Source organism: Eurosta solidaginis, chromosome 3 (genome assembly GCF_040869045.1).
Source record: "Eurosta solidaginis isolate ZX-2024a chromosome 3, ASM4086904v1, whole genome shotgun sequence".
In the NCBI taxonomy this organism is placed as follows: Eukaryota; Metazoa; Arthropoda; class Insecta; order Diptera; family Tephritidae; genus Eurosta; species Eurosta solidaginis.
The window spans coordinates 281,626,367-281,652,748 of NC_090321.1; the positions used below are offsets into that span (position 1 = coordinate 281,626,367).

The 26,382-nt window shown below is 35.3% G+C and overlaps 1 protein-coding gene across 2 annotated transcripts in view; it reads left to right on the forward strand.

The window, feature by feature from the left end:
- The first annotated feature begins 598 nt into the window (after positions 1–598).
- Positions 599–26,382, forward strand: part of LOC137245687 (steroidogenic acute regulatory protein-like) — a 100,841-nt gene continuing 75,057 nt past the window's right edge. Inside the window, exons 1-2 of one of the 2 annotated variants that reach the window (XM_067776742.1) lie at positions 599–2,084; positions 9,722–10,178. In XM_067776742.1, the coding sequence (XP_067632843.1) occupies positions 711–2,084; positions 9,722–10,178 (1,831 nt within the window). In that variant the 5' untranslated portion in view covers positions 599–710. Of the gene's footprint in view, positions 2,085–9,721; positions 10,179–26,382 lie in introns of those variants that run through there. The other variant, XM_067776744.1, reaches the window with a different exon arrangement.

Here is a 26,382-nt window from a genome sequence, read left to right on the forward strand (position 1 = left end):
AAATATGTTCACCTTGGGTCATTTTATTTGAATTCATAGTTCATTATTAATTTTTTGAAAAAAAATATGCAAAGTGAGCATATAAATTTATTATATAACTTTTTTTTGGTTTTTTTTTGTAATAACTTGGTGAATTGGGCGATGCAAAGTCCGTGTTAAGCTGACATCGAAAAGCATGTTTTTTTTTAAATAACTTTTGAACAATTAGAACGAGTTAAATTTCGCAATTAGTTTCTTATAGCTGGCAGTGATGCGCATCCGTTGATACCACTTTCTACCATATCCGCCCAATTTTCGACATGAACAATAAATGGCCTAAACAGTTTTAAACGAGTAGAAAATATAGTAACGCGCCAGACGCCGCCGCCCCTCCGCCGCGCCGATATTTTTGACATTCGGCGGCGGCGGGCGAAAAACGACCCTAATCGGGGGCGGCGGCGGCGCTTATCGGCGGCGTATATCTCTAGTAGGGATATCATTCATTAGATAAAGCTTTTAAATTTGCAATATAAGATCCCAAGAAATTCCAAGGGATCTGGATTCCCGGGGATCGATGCCTTTTACACTCAAAAGACGGATATATGTTTGCAGAGTTGCAATGGAAGCTGTGTTCGCAGAAAAGTGATGGTTGTGTGCAGTTTTAAAGAAAACAATTCAGCAATCAGCTGTAGACACCATTTATAAATTTGTATTTATCAAATATTCCACAAATGGACGGTATTAATTTGTTTACAAAATTTGTGGCACAACACAAGCCACAATTGGAATCATCCGGGATCCCGCAGCATTTTTGGCAGTCATTGCAACGGAAATTAGCGAAAGAAACTTTTGATGCTGGAATTTCGCTACAACTACTACTAATTGACTATGATGGCGATGAAGAGAATGGACAAGCCAGTGTTGATGTTACGGACACATTTGCAGTAACTGTAGCCGAAGAACCACGTCCTACGTTTGCTCTCTCTGTTGCGTCCACAAGTGGTATGAAAGCAAATGATCCCAATGCTATATTTCTCATAGACCATGCATGGACCTTCCGCATGAACATCGCAAGACAACAGTTAACACGGTACGAACAGCTTACAGATCGTATGTGCGCTATTATGGGTATCGATATAGAGGATGATGATCGTGTTGATAAAGTTTTGCGTAAAATGTGGCGTTATTGTCATTCATATACGATAAGTACAAACAGCTTATCAGATGAAGACCGTCAACCAATATGGTACGTAATGGATGAAGTTGGTTCAGCTATAACACATTCGGACGAACCCAATTTCCGTGTGGTTCCATTTCTCTATTTGAATACACAAACAACATACAGCCTTTTATTTCCGATACAAGATTGTGCACACGAGGAGCAGGTGACCCGAGATTTTGTAGAGTATGTAAGTAAAGATGCAGTCGAACGTGATGCACTCTTATTACCCTGGCGTACCACCGATTTCCGCGATTACAGTTATATACAGGTCGAGCCCGAAGCAGAATACTTCTCTTCCGGCCATATAGCAGAATCTGTTCCCGAAGGAGTATATGCTACAATAACACCGCAATTGAGTCGTAATCAGCCATTAAAAGTGTACAGTGAATATGACGTGCTAAGCACTCATTTGACAGACCCATGTTTTCAATTGGTAGCAAGTGCCGAAGATGCCGATGTGCTTTGGTTAACGCATCACTACAAGAATTTCGCTGAATTAGCACAAAGCACGCCAAATAAATTTATTAATCAGTTCCCTTATGAGTATGTTCTAACTATTAAAGATTTGCTAGCAATAACGGGAAGGCGTGCTGCCAAGGAACACCATGACTCGCAAACATTAGATACTTATCCGGAATGGTTGCCAACGACTTTCAACTTAAAGACGGAATTATTACAATTCGCTTCATATTATCAGCATCGTACTGCCAAAGGTTTGGATAACCACTGGATTGTGAAACCATGGAATCTGGCACGTGGTTTAGATACACACATTTCGGATAGTATTGTACAGATAGTACGCCTGCCAGTCACCGGTCCAAAAATTGCGCAAAAGTATATCGAGCGTCCAGTGTTATTTAAGCGTACAGATTTGGGGGCTGAGGTAAGAAAATTTATACACAAATAGTTCAAAAAGCAAATCACGGCGTAAATCTGACGATAAATGAAACGGTTTTCAAGATATCGAAAAAATTAACGCCCCAGGTATTTCCAACGACAGCTGGGTCTGTGTACAGACTTGACTCAGGGTTTACTCGCCAAGGGCTAATTATTTCAGAACTTATACCGTCGTGCTATGTTTCTCTGATTGGATCTGCCAACTAACAACTATCCAGGTAGTCAGCTTCTTTCAAAGTAACCCAGGTGCCTTATTCTGTAATTCAATTGGAATGAAATTTTTTTTTGGATTCGAAAAAAAAGTACCATTTTGAAATCGCATTTCCTTTTGAATTGACTTACAGAATACAAACTTGTGTTGTAGAAATCATCAGCTGGAAGTTAGAATAGTTGACTGGACCTTATTTATATTTTATTTATTTATTTATTTAATTGGATGTTGGAATAGTCAGTTGGATTTTTGAAATCGTCGGCTGGAATTTAGAATTGTCAATTGAATTTTTAGAAAACGTAAATTGAACTTTGAAAATCTAAAAAAAGCAGATCCCGAAAATCTATATATTAATACGCTAACACATTTTCCATACAATCAATTGCCAGGCTGTTTCGCATACTTAGCTTCAGACTTGTTAAATTTGAATTAACATTAGTAATCAATTAATTATTACTGTCCCGAATTGAAGAGGCGGTGTATCGAACTCTAAGAGAAAATCAGTTTGGCTTTAGACAAAACCGATCCTGTGTTGATCTAATAAATACCGTCCGAATCATTGTTGAACAATGCTGTGAATACAGAACATCAGCTTATTTACTTTTTATCGACTTTAAAAAGGCTTTTGATAGTCTCGACAGGAAATATATTTGGGAAATACTACGAAAACGAGGGATGCCCAATAAAATAATCAACATTATAAAGGCAATGTATGCCGAATTTAAGTGCCGGGTCAGTCACGATGGGCGCCTCTCAGAACCCTTCGAAATTAAAAGCGGGGTGCGACAGGGATGCATACTCTCCCCGCTCTTGTTTATCTTGGCATTAGACGAGATTATGAGGAACGCAGAAAATGGTGGACACGGTGTACAGTGGACGCCTTTCACTCAGCTAGGGGATTTAGAATATGCAGACGATGTCTGTCTGCTAAGCCACAGAAGTACTGACCTTCAACACAATTTAGAAGCTGTCAACACACATGCAAAGGAGGCCGGACTAAGCATCAATACAGCGAAAACCAAAGTCATAAGATGCGGCTATAGTATTTCATCAAGGCCATTGACGCTTACGGTTGACGAAAATGAAATCGAAGGTGTAGAGTCCGTTGTTTATCTTGGTAGTATTGTCTCAAATAAGAGCGGTGCAGATGAGGACGTTCAGTCTCGCATAAACAAAGCAAGAATGGTTTTTGGGCAACTGGCAAACGTGTGGAGGTCCAGCCAAATATCTTTAAAAACGAAGCTTCGACTGTTTAATTCGAATGTTAAATCAGTACTGTTTTATGCTTGCGAGACGTGGAAAAGCTCAACTTCAATTCAGAAACGTCTACAAGTTTTTATTAATAAATGTCTGCGCCGAATCCTGAAAATTCGATGGCCGGAAAGAATTTCAAATGACGACTTATGGTCTAGAACAAATCAACCTAAGGCTACCACAGAAATAACCAAGCGTAAATGGTCGTGGATTGGTCACACTCTCAGAAGACCTCCAGTAAATATAGCCAGACAAGCATTGCGATGGAATCCACAAGGAAGCCGACGACCTGGTGCACCTGCGAAAACTTGGCGCAGAACTGTGGATAAAGAACTCGAAGACGCAGGATATACGTGGAATGACATCACAAGAACTGCACCTAACAGAATAAGATTTAAGTCGGTGGTCGAGGCCCTATGCTCCAATAGGAGTTGAGGAGGATGATGATGATGAATCAATTAATTAGATGCATATTTTAATGGCCAATGATTATTACATTTGTTTTCCGAAAAACGCAATTACTAATTGATTACAATTAGAAAAAAAAAACAATCATGATTTTTTCCAATATTTGAAAAAATAAAAAAAAAAAAATCTAAAATAATCAAAAGTAATCAGAATGATTACTTTTGATTTTTTCAATTATTTTTTATTTGTTTTTTTTTTTTTTTAATTTTTCTAGATTTATTTTTAATTTTTTTTTTTTATTATTTTTGATTATTCTTCCGCTTTGTTGAAGGAAAAATTCTCTTTTGTTGCATGCATACAAGTACATTTTAGGATGCAATAGTAAATCGTAAACGCTTATGGAGGCGAATATATACATTTCTTCTTTTTGATTTTTGCTTACTTTTGACTATTTTTTATTTTTTTTCAACAATCGTAACAAATCATGATTTTTTTTTGATAATTTTTTTAATCAATTGAAAAGTAATCATTCAAAATAGATAATAATGGCAAGTAATCTTTAAATGGCGTTTAAAGAAAATAATGGAACGGCTAATCATTACCATTAGTAATCATTATTTAACAGGCCTGCTTAGCATACGTAAAATCATATAAAAGTTACATATATGAATCGATTGGTATTGCATGGTATGACCTATTTTTGTTAACAAATATTGCTTTATTTGTTTATAATTAATAGAAAAAGTTTTTTGAAAATTCGAACAATCTCTCCAAATATCGAAATTTACTTTCGTACCCAGAAGCACATCATTTGTAGAATCGACAAATTTTCATGGCGTCTTTCCGAAATTCAAATACTCAAACCAATTATATAAGCGCTCTAATTCGAAATTCAAAGACATAAACCTATTATGTAAGCCCGCTCAATTCGAAGTTCGAAAAGCTGCGTAGTCGTGTTGCTCAAATGTTTCACCTACATACATATGCGTACGCGCCAAACGGTGAGTTCCAATAAAATATTGTTTCCCCATTGTTGCCATTTACCTATATTGGTCTGTACCAAAATCCAAAAAAAAAAAAAGAATTTTCCAAAATAATTTTTGGCGCACAAAAAAATTTAAAAAGATGTAATTTTAAACTGGCCCATTTTTTGCGCAAATTTCACTTACACGTAAATACATAGGTCTTTATGTAACAGATTCTTTGTTTTTTATTTTAGTTGCTTTCAAAAAAACATGAAATCAGAAATAAATTTTGTTGAAGCTAACTAAATTTAAAAATGTTTTTGCATTTCCATATTTTATGCTCATCTTATATAAAGCACGTCTTATACTGAACAAAAATATAATACTAAACTTTTTAAAATATCTTTATGCTACTTTATTTTATTATTTCTCATTTTATTTTATTATATATTTTTTTATTTCAACCAAGTTTATTAATATTTAAATCAAACTGACTGAATGTGGAAATTTCACGTTGTATATTAACCGAAAAAAAAACGTTCCAAAAAGGTTTTTGGTTTTAGGTCAGAACGGCGACCGGCACTCGCAGATGCTACTTGACTGAATATTTTTGTATCAAAAAAAAAAAAACGCAACTTACCAAAATATTCGGGGATATATACTACTTCATAAAATATAGTCATGCATGTTTTGCATATTTGAAATTTTATTGAACTTTATATTTTATGTCACACATTTTTTTCAAATTAGTTTTATTTCAGCTATTATATTTTTGCAAATAAATATAAATTTTTTTTATTAGTAAGGATCGTAGGCTAGTTAGACCTAATTATGTTTGGTGCAAATAAACGATTTATTTCACCTTCTTGCCCAACGTTTCGCTGAATATTCCAGCATCATCAGGGGCTACACTATTTATTTTTCATAAAAGATAACAAACATTATTGTATATGTATAAACATTCATGACATTTAACATGTAGAACAACCAATTTGACTTACAATAACAATAAACAGTATGAACACTTAAAGATTAATCATCCGTACTACCTTGCGTGGTAGTTTTGTCATTACTAAAATTATTACTTAAATATAACATGTATGCAGCGCCTATGCAGTCGTAGTCTTCTTTTTTGTTGATCGTCTTTTCTCTATTTCTCAATATGTGCAAGCTTTCCAATCTGTATCTGGTCAATTCTCTTTTTTCCTTATCAATAATTTTGGTGTTGTGTAGCCACTGCTTATTATGTGTTGCGAGAGCGCAGTGCTTGGCTTTTGTTTTTCCACGTCTGCTTTGTGTTCGGCTATTCGTATACCAAGCTCTCGTTTTGTAGTTCCGATATAAATCTTATCACAGTTTTCGTTCTCTTTTCCATTGCATTCTATTTTGTATATCACATTGTTTTGTTGTAGCTTGTCTATTGGATCTTTTGTTCTTGTGTAAATTTTGGATAATGTGTTGTTGGATTTGTAAGCTAAGGTGATGTTTTGTTCTTTTAGTATGTTGTGGTCTATTGTACTAAGCTTTGGTATATATGTGACGCTGTAATATTTCTTTACTTCTGTTGTTGCATTTTGTGGTTTATTGTGGGGGTTGCTATTTTTTATGATTTCCTGGTTTATTAGTTCATGTATCAAGTAGTCGGGGTAATTATTATTTTTTAAGATTGTGTGTATTTTTTCTATATTAGTTTCATGGAATTTTTCGTGGCTAATCGTCATTATTTTTCGTATCAGATTCTTCGCTGTATTGATTTTATACTTTCTTGGTTGGGAGGATAAAAATTAATCAGGCGACCAGAGGATGTTGGCTTCGAGTACCAATTTAAAATAACACTGTTGTTGGCTCTGTGTATGCGAACATCTAGAAAAGGGATGCTCTCATTTTCTTCCATTTCTATTGTAAATTGTAGTTTGTGGTGGTATTTGTTTAGTGTATCGAATCATATCAATACTATGTTGTTGTTTTAGCTCCGAGATGGTGTTGTCAATTAGGTCTTCCATGACAATATCGGCTATTGTTGGTGAGAGCGGATTTCCCATGGGCATTCTAAAAGTTTGAGTGTATAGTTTGTTATTGCACATGAAATAATACTTTTGAAAGATAGATTAAGCAATATCGGGTCGTTGTTTACAAATATACCTATAATGTTAGCAATTAGAATAACAATGAGAAAATGGGACAAAATTCAACACACAACTAACATCACAAAAGCAAAATTCCAACAAATACTTGACTTCTGCCTCAGAGAAAACAATTATTTCATGTGCAATAACAAACTATACACTCAAACTTTTGGATGCCCATGGGAAATCCGCTCTCACCAACAATAGCCGATATTGTCATGGACGACCTAATTGACAACACCATATCGGAGCTAAAACAACAACATAGTATTGACATTAAATTTATCACCAAATATGTAGACGACATTTTTGCAATAGTGAAACGCAAGACGTGAATATAATCCTCGAGACACTAAACAAATACCACCACAAACTACAATTTACAATAGAAATGGAAGAAAATTAGAGCATCCCTTTTCTAGATGTTCGCATACACAGAGCCAACAACAGTATTATTTTAAATTGGTACTCGAAGCCAACATCCTCTGGTCGCCTGATTAATTTTATCCTCCCAACCAAGAAAGTATAAAATCAATACAGCGAAGAATCTGATACGAAAAATAATGACGATTAGCCACGAAAAATTCCATGAAACTAATATAGAAAAAATACACACAATCTTAAAAAATAATAATTACCCCGACCACTTGATACATGAACTAATAAACCAGGAAATCATAAAAAATAGCAACCCCCACAATAAACCACAAAATGCAACAACAGAAGTAAAGAAATATTACAGCGTCACATATATACCAAAGCTTAGTACAATGGACCACAACATACTAAAAGAACAAAACATCACCTTAGCTTACAAATTCAACAACACATTATCCAAAATTTACACAAGAACAAAAGATCCAATAGACAAGCTACAACAAAACAATGTGATATACAAAATAGAATGCAATGGAAAAGAGAACGAAAACTGTGATAAGATTTATATCGGAACTACAAAACGAGAGCTTGGTATACGAATAGCCGAACCAAAGCAGACGTGGAAAAACAAAAGCCAAGCACTGCGCTCTCGCAACACATAATAAGCAGTGGCTACACAACACCAAAATTATTGATAAGGAAAAAAGAAAATTGACCAGATACAGATTGGAAAGCTTGCACATATTGAGAAATAGAGAAAAGACGATGAACAAAAAAGAAGACTACGACTGCATAGGCGCTGCATACATGTTATGTTTAAGTAATAATTTTAGTAATGACAAAACTACCACGCAAGGTGGTACGGATGATTAATCTTTAAGTGTTCATACTGTTTATTGTTATTGTAAGTCAAATTGGTTGTTCTACATGTTAAATGTCATGAATGTTTATACATATACAATAATGTTTGTTATCTTTTATGAAAAATAAATAGTGTAGCCCCTGATGATGCTGCAATATTCAGCAAAACGTTGGGCAAGAAGGTGAAATAAATCGTTTATTTGCACCAAACATAATTAGGTCTAACTAGCCTACGATCCTTACTAATATTTAATTAAAACTGACCGCAAAAACAACAAAATTAATTTTGTTCATTTTATTTTCATTCAATTTTGCATTTTTCTACATATTTTAATTTCAATTTATTTAATTTCATGAATTTGTATTTTTTTATTTAATTTCATTTTATTTTTATTAAATTTTGTATTTGCTTACATATTTTCATTTCCGTATTGCATAGGCCGTATGTTAAATATATAATATATTTATTACTAGACTTTGTTGGATTATAATGTGCCCATTATATTTGATGCTTAGATCCAATAACCCTAATTTATTTAAGTCGCTTAAAGTTATCAAATAAATTTTATTTTAATAAATATGTTTGCGTGAATAATTTTAATTTTCTAATTCATTCTGCTTTGTTATATCTTGGTATTATTTCGTTCACAAACTATATTTTATCGTAGATAAGGTCATATATATCCATGAAATGGAGAGTTTACAAATTTAGTATAAATTAGTTACGTACATAGATCTCAATTGGAATCTCCACATTAAATATCCTAACATTATGATCTGCATATTCCCACAATGATAACATTAAAACCCGAAAAAAAGTAAAAGTGTGAAAATCACAGGCATCCTTTTTGTGTACACATTAGTTGAGTGATGCCAACTCTCATAGTACTGATCCGGATCGTTCCAATGAGATTTGATCGTGATCCAGAGCTGGATGAATCATTAGAACGCCCTGAATATTACATTTTCACTGGTCTCAAATGCGTACAAGACTCGACTACGAGGACACAAATCCATCGCAAGAAAATGCACTGACGCAATTGATTAAACAATAGTACGATAAAAAAAGAAAAAATATCAAAAACACAAAGCGATTTCTGCTAGAATTGTCAGTTTGGCTTTAACAAACTAGTGGGGACTGCTAATTATCAGATGTGTGGAACACATTTGCAGGCCGTATGCGGTGATATGCCCTCAAATGAGTCATTTCGGAAATGCGATTGGTATGAGGAAATGCGTCGCATTTAGAATTTTTCCCCACAATTACGCCTTTTGTGCAGTGTAAATTTTATACGAGTTTGATCTTTTCAACGTTTTCTAAAATACTATTTCCTATTCTAAAATCTAATTGACGGCTTCTTTCTCAACTCAACGAACGAGTTTAGCCATTTTAAAGTAATTCAACCTTCTATTCTTTCAGGTAAAGTTCGATATACGTTTTGTTATATTGGTAAAAAGCTTTAAACCACTGGAAGCATACGTACATAGGAAATTCTTTTTACGGTTTGCTAATAAACCTTTTAGTCTGAATCATTACGATGACTATGAACAACATTTTACGGTCATGAACTATCATGAGGAGGCACAATTACGACATATCACATGTGAAGATTTCATGACTTTTTGGAAAGAACAATATCCTACACACGAATGGACATTGATCGAGAAAGATATTTGTAAAATGTTATATGGGTTGCTAACTTGCGCTACAAAACTTCCACCGCCATGTGGCATTCCACCTTGCAAGCAATCGCGTGCTCTATATGCCGCTGATATAATGCTTCAATGGGAGAATAAACTAACGAAGGGCTCGAATCTTACACACATGCAACCCAAATTGCTTGAAATTAATTGGACACCTGATTGCAAACGAGCTTGTGAGTATTATCCAGAGTTCTTTAATGATATTTTCAAGTTACTTTTTTTGGGCCAGGCTAATGATGAAAGTTTTCTGCGTTTGGAAGGAAACGCTTGAAAAGTAGAAATATATATGTATGCATGTATTAGAGTTTATTTTCAGAAAACCTTATTTTAATAAAAGCAGTCTACCCAAGTCTACCAAAACAGCTTTTTCACTGGTTTTATCCTGTGCTAGTTCTAAAGATCAAAATACTAGAGACAATTTTCTAAAGAGTAATGCCCATCAGCATTCGAGTGTATTTCTTCCATGAAAGTAAAATTTAAACCGCCTCATAGATGCCCTGGCCTAAGCAAAGGCGGAGAAGCTTTGAAATTCTCCAAGGGGTAGCCAGCGCAATTTATAGCTTCTCTAACCCAACTGTCAACTTCACCTACCCGTGTTAAATCCCATTTATTTGGCTGGCGATACTATGGCGACCGCAAGTTCCTCATGGAACTAGGGGATGGTGGTGGGCGGGATGGCCTAGAAGGTTCAATGTGGTCATATAAAATAGTTCCCGAGATCGTTGTTACCTTAATAGTGTGTTACCGTAACGTACCGGATCTATGTCCGGCAAAGGACCACCAACATCGATAACCAAAACCTTCGCGAAGTGTCTTTATGGCTACAACAACAGAAGCTTTGTCTAAATCTCGTCGGCAGTGTGATGAGTCCTATTTCCAAGCGCACAGAATTTAAATCACATCGGACAAAAGAGATCTATACAAGGCAAGGTGATGGTAAAGCGGTTTCAACCCGCCGCGCAGAAGAATGTTAAGCAAGGCGAATTTAGTACCAGGTGTTGTTATCCTAAGAGTTGATTGCTTCTTCTTGATTATTTTCCATACAGCGCCTTGTAATTTAATATGCCAGTTAATCGAAATCAATTAAAATTTTCTTTTGACTTGACATTCTTCTGCGCGGCAAATTGGTTGAATTCGCTTTGCCACCACCTGGTATGGATTCGCCTTGAGTCAAATAAGAACAAGGCGAATCCACACTGAATTCGCTTTGAATGAAAACTAGCAAGGTCTCGTATTAGGGCCAAGGCGGATCTATACCAGGTGGTGGCAAAGCGAATTCAACCAATTCGCCGTGCGGATGGATGTCGAGTGAAAAGAAAATTTTCATTGATTTCGATTAACTGACATATTAAAGTACAAGGCGCTGTATGGAAAATAATCAAGAAGAAGCAATATGCTGTTGGGATAACAACACCTGGTACTGACTTCGCCTTGATGAAGGTTCTTAAAAATATTTCAAAAATTTGATTTTAGATTTTTGTACATTTATGAATCGAATTTTATTATTCGAAATCGAACTTCGATTTTGTATGAAGTGTTCACAAAAAGAATTACGTATATGCCATGTACCAAATATTTCTTCTTTGTTGATTCTTTAATTGAAATTTCGGAATGGATTGTCTAAAAAACAGTGTCGCATGTAAAATTTTCCAAACTTTCCGATTCCGGTGAGAAAGACACAAGGACGTATTTTGATAATGTAAAGATATGGTCAAAAACGATTTTTTTTAAATTTTGGAAGCCTATTTGTGGTCAACGCAAATTTCTGTAGCTTTAAAAATAAAGGTGGCGTCTGTGCTTTTTAAACGTATGTGTCAATGCTAGTTTCGTGTTAACATAATTTCGGGAATATTAGTGAACGTTGTTGGGATTTTTCGGTATTACAAGCAAAGGGATTAAATTAAGGACCATTAAATACCAGAGATGTTCAACATTATTAATGATCTCAAAATTCAGAGGAAATGACCCGGGAAGTACATGAAATAGCCCCCAAGATATTTTCCAAATGATCACAAATCGGTCAAATAGCCCCGAAATAGTCTCCAAAACCATTCCAAAATTACCCAGAAGTGATCCCTAAAGGGCATTAGGAAATTACCACAAATTGACGTAAAAATGGCGCAGGAATTACTTCGTAATGGTCCCCAAATGATCCCGACAGTCCCTACAACCACACAGATATGACCCCGAATTGCTCCTAAACCATGCCGAAATTACAACGAAATAGTCTCTAAAAACTTTTTGAAGTGACCGAAATGACTACGGATGGAAATGCACCTATCCTGCGCTGTTACAAAACGGATATAGTTCGTAATCATACCTTTCACATACATTTCACAAATCTCTAAATTGTAAGTCCTTAAAGGAAAAGAGATAGACCCACCAATAAGTATACCGAAATGATCAGGATGAAGAGCTGAATTGATTTAGCCATGCCCGTCTGTTCGTCTGTCTGTTTGTATGCAAAATAGTCCCTCAATTTTAGAGATATCTTGATATATTTAGGTGTCCGATTAGATATTTGTCGGAACCGGCCGGATCGGACCACTATAGCATATATCCCCCATACAACCGATTTCTCAGAAAAGAGGATTTGTGTCATATCTTCATTAATTTATCAGATTGAAGCTTTAAACTTCACGATATGCTTTAGTATATTGTACATATTTTTGTCTGAAAAAATTAATAACATCAGTCGTATATATAGCAGTTCAGATAAGAAGCTTTTCGTAATTACTGCGCCATTTTAACAGCTAGAGGCTTCAAATTTCACCAAATGCTTACGTATAGGGCAGTCATGGTTGTCTGAAAAAATTTAATAGATCAGTCGTATATATGGTATGTATCCCATACAACCGTTTCTTTAGTTCAATAACTTTTCGTAATTTCTGTCCAATTTTAACAGCTAGAACCTTCAAATTTCACCATATGCTTTCGTATATAGCAAATATTGGTGTCTGAAAATTTCGAAGAGATCGGTCGTATATATAGCATATGTCCCCTACAACCGATTGTTCAGATAAGAAATCATGGAGATCGGTGGTATATATAGTATATACCCCATATAAACTGTCATTTCTGCATTTTAACGGCTAGAAGCTTCAAATTTCATCAAATACTTACGTTTACGTCATATATTTTTGAAATAAGTGATTCATGGTCAAAGTTTTTTCATGAAAACCACAAATAACGTGAAACTTTGCATCCTCACACAAAGTACCTACCTATTTTATTATAAGCTTTTATTTAGTTTCACTTGGCTGTTGTATGTAATGTAAGGAATCTTGCAAGTTAAATTTGATACACTTCCCGGTGTCCGATTGAGCTGAAATTTCGCAAACATGTATAACTCCGATGACAATGCAATATTACTTTGCGAGAATTCGATAAATTAATCGATAACAGAGTTATCGGTGAAGATTTGTATTCACAAGGGAATAACAGTCTAATGCGGCAGTTACCCACCGACGTGTGCCGTACGTACGGACGTTTGTCGTACGAAACACGTTTGACCGAACTCTCAAGCCCGTAGGAATCAATGTGTGCGTCTGTGTATATGTACGTAACATATTTGTGTGTGTATTGTTTACAGATAAGCACTGTTGCCATTGACCATTTTGCATGCATGCTTATGGAAACATCAACTTTTTCCAATTTAATTTTTGATATTGTAAAAGGCCGGAATACTATTAAATAAGTATAAATAGATTAAATATTTATAATCAGCACTTTTACATAATTTTTTCGAATTATTTTCACAATTTTTCAAACTTTAATTAGGTGTTTTTGCATAAAAGTGCAAACGGTCAAAAATTAGCGCACAAAAGTTTACTAGGCAACTCTGTCTAGTGAGAGAGCGATCAGCTGACACGTTCTTACGGAAAAAATCAAACACAATTCGCGATGTCCGTTTTGAAATTCATCCTCTTATTGTTAGGGGTGTCCACTATATGAAGCATTTCTAATGTGAAGCGTTTGTTATAATTTTTCTCTACTTCTAAAATGGTTACATTGTCAAAGTCTGGATAATGTCCTGTTTCTTGGCAGTGGGATGTTAAAGCCGTTTAGTTGTCTGAAAAATTGTTCCTTGATTTTTTACGACCAGCTCTAAAATTTTCTCATCACTGGTCAATGTATTTATTGGTCGCAGCTCCTCTACTTTAATAGTATTTGCAACTCTTTTTATTGGGACTATGGTAGAGGTTTTCCAATTGGTTGGAACTATGCCATTGCTAAAACTTTCATTTATAATTTGAGCATAGAAAAAACCTAAATATGGTATTACATCTTTCACAACGCCATCTGATAACAAATTTTTTCCACCTCTTTTGGCTTTAAACTTACTGACAATTTTTACGATGTCATCTGTGCTAATTTGAACAAATTTAAAAACACAATTAGTTAGATTAGGTATACTGCCATCTCCATCAAATATATCTATATTACTACAAATTTCTTGAATGCTATCCACAAAATATTTATTTAAATTCCTGATAGATGGCAAACTTCCATCTCTTCCCATACTTATTGCCTGTTTCAAATGTCTCCACATCATTTTACTATCATGGCTATTAATATTTATTTTATGCTCCATATGTTTGATTTTTTTAATTTTCACAAGCTCTTTGTATTTTTTTTATGTTTCTGTACTCATCCCATGGTCCTGAAGTTTGCGCCAGTTTATTCATTTCAAATTTATACTTATTCATATTGGCTAACTCATTGTCATACCATTTATTCATTAATTTTAATTGAACTACTTTTTCATAAGTTAGATTTTGCACAACACTCAAAATATTGGTACTAATGGTCGAAACTTTATTATCCAAGCTTACTCTGTCAAAATTGCTAAAATCACATATGCGCAATAGTCTTGAAAGTGATCCAATATTATAGTACTCCCATGACGTAATTTTTATAGGGCTCCTTATTCTAAATTTAGGGCTTCCTTTTTTATACTCAGTTGAGCAGAGCTCACAGAGTATATTAACTTTGATTGGATAACGGTTGGATGTACAGGAATAAAGGAATCGAGATAGATATAGACTTCCATGTATCAAAATCTTCAGTATCGAAAAAAAATTTTAAGTCAAATTTAAAAAAAAAAGTTAATATCTTTACAGTATATAAGTAAATTATGTCAACATTCAACTGCAGTAATGATATGGTGCAACAAAACACAAAAATAAAAGAAATTTTCAAAATGGGCGTGGCTCCGCCCTTTTTCATTTAATTTGTCTAGGATACTTTTAATGCCATAAGCGAACAAAAATTTACCAATCCTTGTGAAATGTGGTAAGGGCTTAGATTCTAGGACGATAACGGTTTTCTGTGAAAAAGGGCGAAATCGGTTGAAGCCACGCCCAGTTTTTATACACAGTCGACCGTCTGTCCTTCCGCTCGGCCGTTAACACGGTAACATGAGCAAAAATCGATATATCTTTACTAAACTCAGTTCACGTAATTATCTGAACCCACTTTGTATTGGTATACAAAATGGCCGAAATCCGCCTATGACCACGCCCACTTTTTCGATATCGAAAATTACGAAAAATGAAAAAAATGCCATAATTCTATACAAAATACGAAAAAAGGGATGAAACATGGTAATTGGATTGGTTTATTAACGCAACATATAACTTTAGAAAAAAACTTTGTAAAATGGGTGTGGCACTTTCCATATTAAGTAAAATAGAATGAAAAAGTTCTGCAGGGCGAGATCAAAAGCCCTTGGAATCTTGGCAGGAATACTGTTCGTGGTATTATATATATAAATAATTAGCGGTACCCGACAGATGATGGTCTGGGTCACCCTGGTCCACATTTTGGTCGATATCTCGAAAACGCCTTCACATATACAACTACCACCACTCCCTTTTAAAATTCTCATTAACACCTTTCATTTGATACCCATATCGTACAAACAAATTCTAGAGTCACCCCTGGTCCACCTTTATGACGATATCTCGAAAAGGCGTCCACCTATAGAACTAAGGCCCACTCCCTTTTAAAATACTCATCAACACCTTTCATTTGCTACCCATGTCGTACAAACAAATTCTAGAGTCACCCCTGGTCCACCTTTATGGCGATATCTCGAAAAGGCGTCTACCTATAGAAGTAAGGCCCACTCCCTTTTAAAATAATTATCAGCACCTTTCATTTGATACCCATATTGTACAAACGCATTCTAGAGTCACCCCTGGTCCAACTTTATGGCGATATCTCGAAACGGCGTCCACCCGTAGAACTAAGGCCCGCTCCCTTTTAAAATACTCATTAACACCTTTCGTTTGATACCCATATTGTACAAACGCATTCTAGAGTCACCCCTGGTCCACCTTTATGGCGATATCTCGAAAAGAAGTCCACCTATAGAACTAAGGCCCACTCCCTTTTAAAATACTCATTAACACCTTTCATTTGATAACCGTACAAACAAATTCTAGAGTCACCCCTGGTCCACCTTTATGGCTATATCCCTGAATGGCGTCCACCTATAGAACTATGGCCCTCTTAAAATACTCTTTAATACCATCCATTTGATACACATGTCATACAAACACATTCCAGGGTTACCCTAGGTTCATTTTCCTACATGGTGATTTTCCCTTACTTTGTCTCCATAGCTCTCAACTGAGTATGTAATGTTCGGTTACACCCGAACTTAGCCTTCCTTACTTGTTTTCAATTGGATTGTTTCATGATAGGAAATTTGGTGATAATCTAACTTTTCACACACTATGTCTATAGTATTCGAAAAAAGTAAATAAATTTTTGTTTTGAATACTTCGGTTATACGAGGTGCAAAATCAATTGTTTGACACATAGAGTTCAGGTATACATATAGCATACAATGCTGACATATTATTTAAATTAATACGAGATTGTTATTTTCAGACAGCTCACTAGTATGTACTACATAAGACGGTACATAAGTAGTTTATGAAATCCGTATTGCTTGTGGTCGGTGAGAGATAAACCCCACCGATTTGCCAATTTGGGTTAAAGTGCTTCAATTTGATAAAAATACACAACATATTTTTATCTATTGCTTTATTGTACTTAATGTTACATTCGATGGAATCATGCACATATGCCAGAACACGACCAGTATGCCTACTATGTGAATCACATCTGACTAGGTTATAAGTTTGTATGCTCAACTCGTGATTTGTTATTAAATTTTTGTGGTACATGTTTCAGCACATGGTATTACAGCTGGATTTTTAACTTCAATCAATCTTTCCAATTCTACTTTGTTCCCTAAAGTACTATTTATATTGAGATACAGACAAATCAGATTGTTAGTTTCTAGTTTTTGTTTTCCTTTGAATGTATCTTTTATATACTGAAAATTCCTTACTAAATGCAGCATGGTGTACATCCGCTTCTAACGGTTTTTTCTGTACAAGTTCACAACATTTAACACAATTATAAGCAATTGATGTACAGTCTTTGAAGTCGTGATTCTCTCCACATTTACACTGAAAGAAAAAGACTGGTAAAATCAACCGAAATTTCTGTCAATTTTTATCCATCGCAACAAGATGTTGAATCAACTGCGCACAAATCGTTGATTCGTAATTGACCGTTTTAGTAGTCAAATGAACAAAAAAAGTTGTTGCGACAGCTTTGTATGAAAGTACCTATGTTGCCATATAAATAAATAAATGTAAGGCGCGATAACCTCAGAAGAGATTTTAGGCCGAACTTCTCTTCCAATTTGCGTCGTGCTCATTTTTAATTTTTCCTACAAATTGGCGGGACGCGACCTACTTGTTTTATGCCGACTCCGAACGGCATCTGCAAGCAGCGTTGACAGATTGACGACGCCGTCGTCATTTTGACGATTTTCAACTAGAATGACGCTTGGAGGATTTTGTTAAGAAAAATGACGATTTAGTTTAAAATATTTAAATATTAAAGATTTATTTAAATATTCAAACACCAAGAAATTACATATATTTAAAATTGACAAGCTTTATTGAACATTGTATACCTTATACTAAAAATATGCTAGCTTTTGCTGCAGATGGGGCCAATAACATGACCGGCTTGAAGCATTCGGTCGCCCGAATTTTTGAAAAAGAAATTCCTAATTTTATTGCTTTTAAATGTATATGTGACCTGGAATCATGAAAGGGGCCTATTGTGCGAAAATACAGTTGTTAACTTTTTGAGTGATTCTTATAGACAATTTAACGCTCTTTCCAATGGAACAATCCGCAGTTTTCTATCGCGTTTAAAGCCAAATCGGACCACAAATACGATTTTTTGAAATATTGCGATCCATGCGCCACCTATGGGAGATTTTTTTCTTATTATTGCATTGTCTTCGGGTTCTGACCTATATTCCAAGTTTCAAGCTTGTAGCTTATCGGGAAGTTACTTAAATTTTAATTACAAAATTCGTTCACAACGGCCGGCTGCTACATAGAGTCAAGCTAAACAAAAACTATAAACACGTTTTACTCGAAAAGTTGTTTTCGCACAATAGGTCCCGTTCATGATTCCAGGTCACATATGTCATTCTTTGGCACTTTGCTCTTCGTATGCATGCTTAAAGCTACCCAGCAGTGTAGGAACATTGGTGCGCAATGTTTATAATTGTGTAAATGATAACTTGGATGATAAGAATGAAATTTAACTCTCCATCCTGAAGTATATCCTTCAAAATATTAATAAAGTTAATAATATTTTTCAGAATGAGGCCCTCAAGTATAAGATGTATTCAGAAATAAAAATACTATTTAAGTATATTGTATAATTTGGTAAAGCCGGAATATATACATTAGACAACATAGAAATTATAGATTATAAAAACATTTCAAATATATTGCAAAGTGACCAGATTTATATAGGAGTTTATGCGATGGATAAGCTTATAGGTCCGACACATAAGCATTTTTCACATAGATGAGTTTAACACAAGCTTATACATTATGAGTAGATTGAACATATTTTTATGGAGAATGGTAGAATGAGCGACACTGGCGCCATCTGATATTGAAAAGTGGCCAACTCCACAATTTTGTTCCAAGCAAATCATAAGAAGAAGAATTTGACATTTACTTTGGCTAAGGGTGTTGGCACACTTTGCAAGTGAAATTATTTTTTCCACTGGTTGGTAAATTTTCTAACATTTTTCACAATTAAAAATTGCAATATAACAATCGAATACGACACAAAATATGTCAGCAAGTATTTTTGTTGTATAGGGAGAATGTTTACAACAGTGCTTCGCGAAATTTTGTATGTGAATGGGCTCGGCGTAATAAACTTCAAATGCCAAGTCTGAAGTTCCTTCATATTTACAAGCGCAACATCTTAGTTGATTGTGGCGATGTTATTGGAATGCATAAACTTGTGTTAAACGCATCTATATGAAAAATGTCATTGTACCGCGGCCTTTATCGCCTCTAACATTTCCGAGCAAGAAGTCAAATTTAAACAACATTGTATTATTTTTATACTCAGTTGAGCAGAGCTCACAGAGTATATTAACTTTGATTGGATAACGGTTGGTTGTACAGGTACAAAGGAATCGAGATAGGTATAGACTTCCATATATCAAAATCATCAGTATCGAAAAAAAATTTGATTGAGCCATGTCCGTTCGTCCGTCCGTTAACACTATAACTTGAGTAAATTTTGAGGTATCTTGATGAAATTTCATCTCAGATCGCTATTTAAAATGAACAATATCGGACTATAATCACGCCCACTTTATCGATATCGAAAATTTCGAAAAATCGAAAAAGTGCGATAATTCATTACCAAAGATGGATAAAGCGATGAAACTTGGAAGGTGAGTTGAACTTTTGACGCAGAATAGAAAATTTGTAAAATTTTGGACAATGGGCGTGGCACCGCCCACTTTTAAAAGAAGGCAATTTAGAAGTTTTGCAAGCTGTAATTTGCCAGTCGTTGAAGATATCATGATGAAATTTGGCAGGAACGTTACTGCTATTTCTATATGTATGCTTAATAAAAATTAGCAAAATCGGAGAACGACCACGCCCACTTTAAAAAAAAATTTTTAAAGTCAAATTTAAAAAAAAAAGTTAATATCTTTACAGTATAAGTATAAGTAAATTATGTCAACATTCAACTCCAGTAATGATATGGTGCAACAAAACATAAAAATAAAAGAAATTTTCAAAATGGGCGTGGCTCCGCCCTTTTTCATTTAATTTGTCTAGGATACTTTTATTGCCATAAGTCGAACAAACATTTACCAATCCTTGTGAAATTTGGTAGGGGCTTAGATTCTAGGACGATAACGGTTTTCTGTGAAAAAGGGCGAAATCGGTTGAAGCCACGCCCAGTTTTTATACACAGTCGACCGTCTGTCCTTCCGCTCGGCCGTTAACACGATAACTTGAGTAAAAATCGATATATATTTACTAAATTCAGTTCACGTAATTATCTGAACTCACTTTGTATTGGTATACAAAATGGCCGAAATCCGCCTATGACCACGCCCACTTTTTCGATATCGAAAATTACGAAAAATGAAAACAATGCCATAATTCTATACCAAATACGAAAAAAGGGATGAAACATGGTAATTGGATTGGTTTATGAACGCGACATATAACTTTAGAAAACAACTTTGTAAAATGGGTGTGGCACTTTCCATATTAAGTAAAATAAAATGAAAAAGTTCTGCAGGGCGAGATCAAAAGCCCTTGGAATCTTGGCAGGAATACTGTTCGTGGTATTACATATATAAATAAATTAGCGGTACCCGACAGATGATTGTCTGGGTCACCCAGGTCCACGTTTTGGTCGATATCTCGAAAACGCCTTCATATATACAACTACCACTACTCCCTTTTAAAATTCTCATTAACACCTTTCATTTGATACCCATATCGTACAAACAAATTCTAGAGTCACCCCTGGTCCACCTTTATGGCGATATCTCGAAAAGGCGTCCACCTATAGAACTAAGGCCCACTCCCTTTTAAAATACTCATTAAGACCTTTCATTTGATACCCATATCGTACAAACAAATTCTAGAGTCACCCCTGGTCCTGTTGTTGTTGTTGTAGCAATGCTCGCCCCACCTAATAGCCGCGACCGATCACAAATTGTCATCAATATCCTCTAACGGGAGTCCAAGGAAACTTGCCGTTTCAACAGGGTGGACCATAAGGAAAGGGGTGTTAGAGGCGTTGGTTCCACATTACAATTGAAGAGATGGTTGGTGTCATGTGGGGACACATTGCAAGCGGGGCATACATTTTGTATGTCGGGGTTGATTCTGGATAGGTAAGAGTTTAACCTGTTACAGTATCCAGAACGAAGTTGAGCAAGAGTGACACGCGTTTCCCTAGGGAGTATGCGTTCCTCTTCCGCGAGTTCTGGATATTTTTCTTCAAGTACTGGATTCACCGGGCAATTCCCGACATAAAGGTCCGACGCCTGTCTATGGAATTCACCAAGGACCTGCTTGTGTTTTTCCGCTTCATACGGCTGGGTTCTCAGGTGCCGTATTTCCTCAAAATGCTTACGGAGATGACTCCTTAGGCCCCTAGGCGGTGCTGGTTCGTCAATCAGATGTCTGTTGGGATGCCCAGGTTTCTGGGTATTCAACAGGAACTGTTTGGTCAGCATCTCATTTCTCTCCCTGATGGGGAGTATTCTCGCCTCATTATGCAGATGGTGTTCTGGGGACATAAGAAGACAGCCCGTGGCGATTCTGAGAGCAGTATTTTGGCAGGCCTGTAGTTTCTTCCAGTGGGTCTCCCCTGGTCCTCATTTATGGCTATATCCCTAAATGGCGTCCATCTATAGAACCATGGCCCTCTTAAAATACTCTTTAATACCATCCATTTGATACACATGTCATACAAACACATTCCAGGGTTACCCTAGGTTCATTTTCCTATATAGTGATTTCCCCTTACTTTGTCTCCATAGCTCTCAACTGAGTATGTAATGTTCGGTTACACCCGAACTTAGCCTTCCTTACTTGTTTATATTGAACTGTGTGATCAAGTTAGAAAACGTTTTGATTTTAACAAAATATATGGCAACTTAAGTGTCATGGATCCCAAAGAAGTTGCTGGAAAAAATTGATTCTTTGCATATGGTCTTACAACATTTGTCGCACACAATCATCAACATCAGAAAACTGTGCAGGATATTGATAGCAAGTATAGGGAATTGAAGTTTTTAGAACTAAAGACATATTTTGAAGACATTTCTAAGGTTCCTCCAGAAGTTTTTTGGAAAACTATTTCTACTATCAAAAGAGCTGACTCTACATACGCTTCTTCCAATTTATGTGCATTCGTTGCAGATCTAATGTGCTTGCCACACTCTTCAGCTAAAATAAATTTAAACAAAACAAAAATCCGAAACCCTCTGGAAACTGATTATTTAAAATTTAATAACTTTTCCTGTCATAATATTGAACCGCAAATAAATATGCTAAAAAAAATTTACACGAAAATGTATAACTAAGAAACTAAAATGATATAGGAGTTTATACGAGGTTCGATTCGAGCTCTAAGAAAACAAAAGAAAAATAATTGTTAAACTTGCTGAAAACAGTTACCTTTTGTATGTAATACGAAATTTATCTTTTAAGACGTTTTTGTTATTTATAAAATAAAATAAAATGAATTAAAAACGATTTTATATGTGGTATGTGGCAACAAATATAACAGTCAAAGACAATTTTCAGAAAAGCGCTTTTAAAGTTAATATTGTTGAATGAAATCCGGCGATTTCATTTTAGTTTCCGGTGAATACAATCGTACGTCCCCTGGTAATAACCCAACTTTGTCCTAACTCAACTTTGTTGAGTTTTTTTTGTTGCCATAGATATGACGGTGTTTACGACTTGGAAAAAATATATGGCTACGCTGTCTGCAAGGCATATGAGTTTTCACTGAGAGCATTTCATGGCAGAAATACATTCGGAGTGCGTGCCGAACACTGCCGAGGGGCGACTTCGCTTAGATAATTTTTCTCCTAATTCAAAAAGCTTGTTTCTAAAAATTTGATGTTGCTTTTCCCGGGGTGTGTACCCAGGGCTCGGCGAATTCAGTATAGGTGGTGTTATCCCAACAGCTGATTGCTTCTTCTTGATAATTTTCCATACAAAGCCTTGTACAACAAAATGTCAGTTAATCGAAATCTATGAAAATTTTCGTTTGACTTGACATTCTTCTGCACGGCGAATTGGTTGAATTCGCTTTGCCACCACCTTGTATGGATTCGCCTTGACCCAGGGTCTTCGGTGTGGTAGGCGGAGCACGCTACCATCACACCATGGCGGCCGCCATATAATTACGTAAATATGTGAATACATAAATACGCATGTTCGCTACATATACATACATATGAATATAGAAATGAAAATAGTAGTCACAAAACTGATTCTCAATTCTTTCAGTTGCATCTCAGCTCATTCTCAATTACTTCTCTCGCATGTAGTTGCCACACTTGATTGTTTCGCACAAAACTTGTAGTATAAATGTTTGACGTAACATTTTAAGAAGAGAACTTGTAAGTTATAGAAAAGTAAAGTATCAAATCGCAGGAAGGTAATTCACCACTGGAGTAACTTTACATGTAATTCGGCAAGTTTAATTTTCGCAACACTTTAAGTTGAAACGATTCCAACACAACTCAAACTTTTATTTTGTCGGAAACATCAACATTAAAAAAGGATGTTTTTTATTATCTTATTAGATTCGTTCGATAATATAATTTTTGCACAGTAAATTCAAAAAAGGGTTTTTTCGTTTTGTATTTATAACTGAAAAACTATTTTCCCATTTTGTGTGTTTTTTTCGATTTGATGGTTTTCTTATTTTGGCGTTATTTTTTTTAACAAGTGGCACCATCGTCATAAGTACAAAGTAGAGAGCGCAGTGAGCGTAAAACGCTCTTTGAAATTTGCTCATGTATTGACAGTTGATCGCCATTGAAATGACCTGTAAGATTCGTTGTGTTAACAGAAAAATCAGATTGATTAGGAATCTGTCAATTTTACAAAATTTTGTTAACTTAAGAGCGACAATTTCTCTTCTGTTGAAATGACTACACTAATTTGTTCGCTTGACAAAGAACTCCGTCGAATTAACCATAATTCAATCAATTTCACCGAATCTCCGTTAAGTCAAGAACAACAGAACCGATTTTTTGATTTTACTAGCACCATTTCTTTCAGTGTACTACAAGCTTTTTGTTAATACATTCAACAGATTTATGGTTGAAACCATGGTACAATAACCAGGTAAAAGCATCAGAGTTGCATTTTACATGTTTTTTCATTCGAAGGTGGTCATAAAATGTCAAACTTTGTTTATGTTTACATTTTTTGTTTATTTACTTTTGATGTGAAAATTTATTAGGTAATTCTTTACTTTAGCTCACAACTAATAAAACTAGTCCAAAAATATCGGGAGAGGTGTCAAAAGACGCGCTTTGGACCCAGGACCACGAATCCGAAAACATAAATTGAAAATTTTATTTCTTTCCAGATATATTTACAGAGTTGAAAATTTTCATGTGGCTGTTGTAATTTTGATGGTGTTGGGTACCCACAAAAAAAACTGTGGGTAAAAGTGTTTTGCGCGGATATAGATTTGGTCTCCCATGGTAATTTTTTATAAGCGCGGCCGAAGGCCGCCAACGCTGAAAGGTGTTCTGCGCAAAATTACTATGCATCCCACCCCCGGTTTCGGAGGTACCCGCGGGTCTTTTTTCGGTTTTTCGTTAATATCTTTTGAACGAATTAATTAACGGATTAACGAATTTTATTTTCCGCCTTCAGATTATTAATACTGATGTCAAGACGCGTCGTTTGACACCTCTCTCGATATTTTTGGTAGCGTGTTAGCAGTCGACCCCTCAACTAGACTCTTACCTGCGCAAAAATACTATGGATTCCACCCCCGGTTTCGGAGCGCTCCGGTGCCATTTTTCAGTTTTTTGGGAATATTTTTTGACAGAAATAAAATTTTCGCTTTCGGATTCGTCGTCCTGAGTCCAAAACGCATTTTTTTGACACCTCTCCCGATATTTTTGCACGAGTTTTGCAGTTGTGAGCTAAAGTAAAGAAGTACCCCGCAAGATCAAGGAAGAGGAAAAATTGGGAAAAAGCTTGTGGCGTTAGCTTCCCTAAAATGGCTAAATTTTTTCGCTCCATTTTCAGACCTGTGACCTTATTGTGGGAGCTCAGAGAGTAAATTTGATCCCCAACTCCACTCCATCGCTATATTTACCATCTTTGATGTAAATATTGTTTCCCGAATGTTGTAAGATAAAAAATATAATATAATTTTATGTATGACTTAGCAGTGCTAATCAAGAGTTTGTAAAAAACGGAAGTTGTATCATCGTCCCCAACGGTCATTCCTATAGTTATCTACCAAAATATCGGACAATACTTTCGCCGCTACAACGTGAAGGAAGGACGAAGGATAAATAATAAAGTCCCTTCTACATGTTCGCTTTTGTTTAAGTGACACCGTTGTAGCGAAAGGTCAATACTTCGCACGGAACAGCTGCAGCACACAAACGGATATGCATGATGTACCACGAATAAGCCGTGAAACCCAGACGCAGTAACCTCCCCTAGTTTCAGGGCCACCATTAGTTTACAAAGAGCAAAAATATGCTATACGTGCTTTTTTTAATTAAAAAAGATTACATCTAAAGACATGGAGTACATATCCTTCAAAGAAATCTGCACCTCAAATACCGACACGACGAGTTTCCAACGTTAAACGGTTTTATGTATATATGTATCTTTGATATTTATTAGGTTACTAAATTACTTAATTTTTACTCTACAAAATACATGAAATTTTAAAATAAATCAGCACTCATTCATGAACATACTATTAACTCAGAATTTTATATACAATCTCATCCCAAATTTTCAACATCTCTTGAAGACAGTAACGTTAGCACTCATACATACATGTATTGAAAATAAGGTCCACTACAAAAAACATTTAGCAATAGCATTTCCCAATATAATTTTAATACTACAAAATAACGACCTTAGGCAGATAAAGTAGGAACAATATAATTCCAAAAAAGTTGTACCTCACTTTACATTAAACTGCTTTGGAATATAAATACATACACTAAAAGATGCATACAATACAAAACGGTCCCTTATTAATATATCATAAACAAAATTAATGTTGCGACCATTGGATATTTTTCAAATCAATTGGTTCTAGCACCATCTCCCATAATGGAAACATTTCACGTAAACGTTCGACATGTTTGATGCAGGTATCGGTAATATAATCAACCTCTTCAATGGTGGTAAAACAACCATTACCAAATCTATAAAAATTTTACAATAAATTACTTTCAAATTAACTAAACAATTC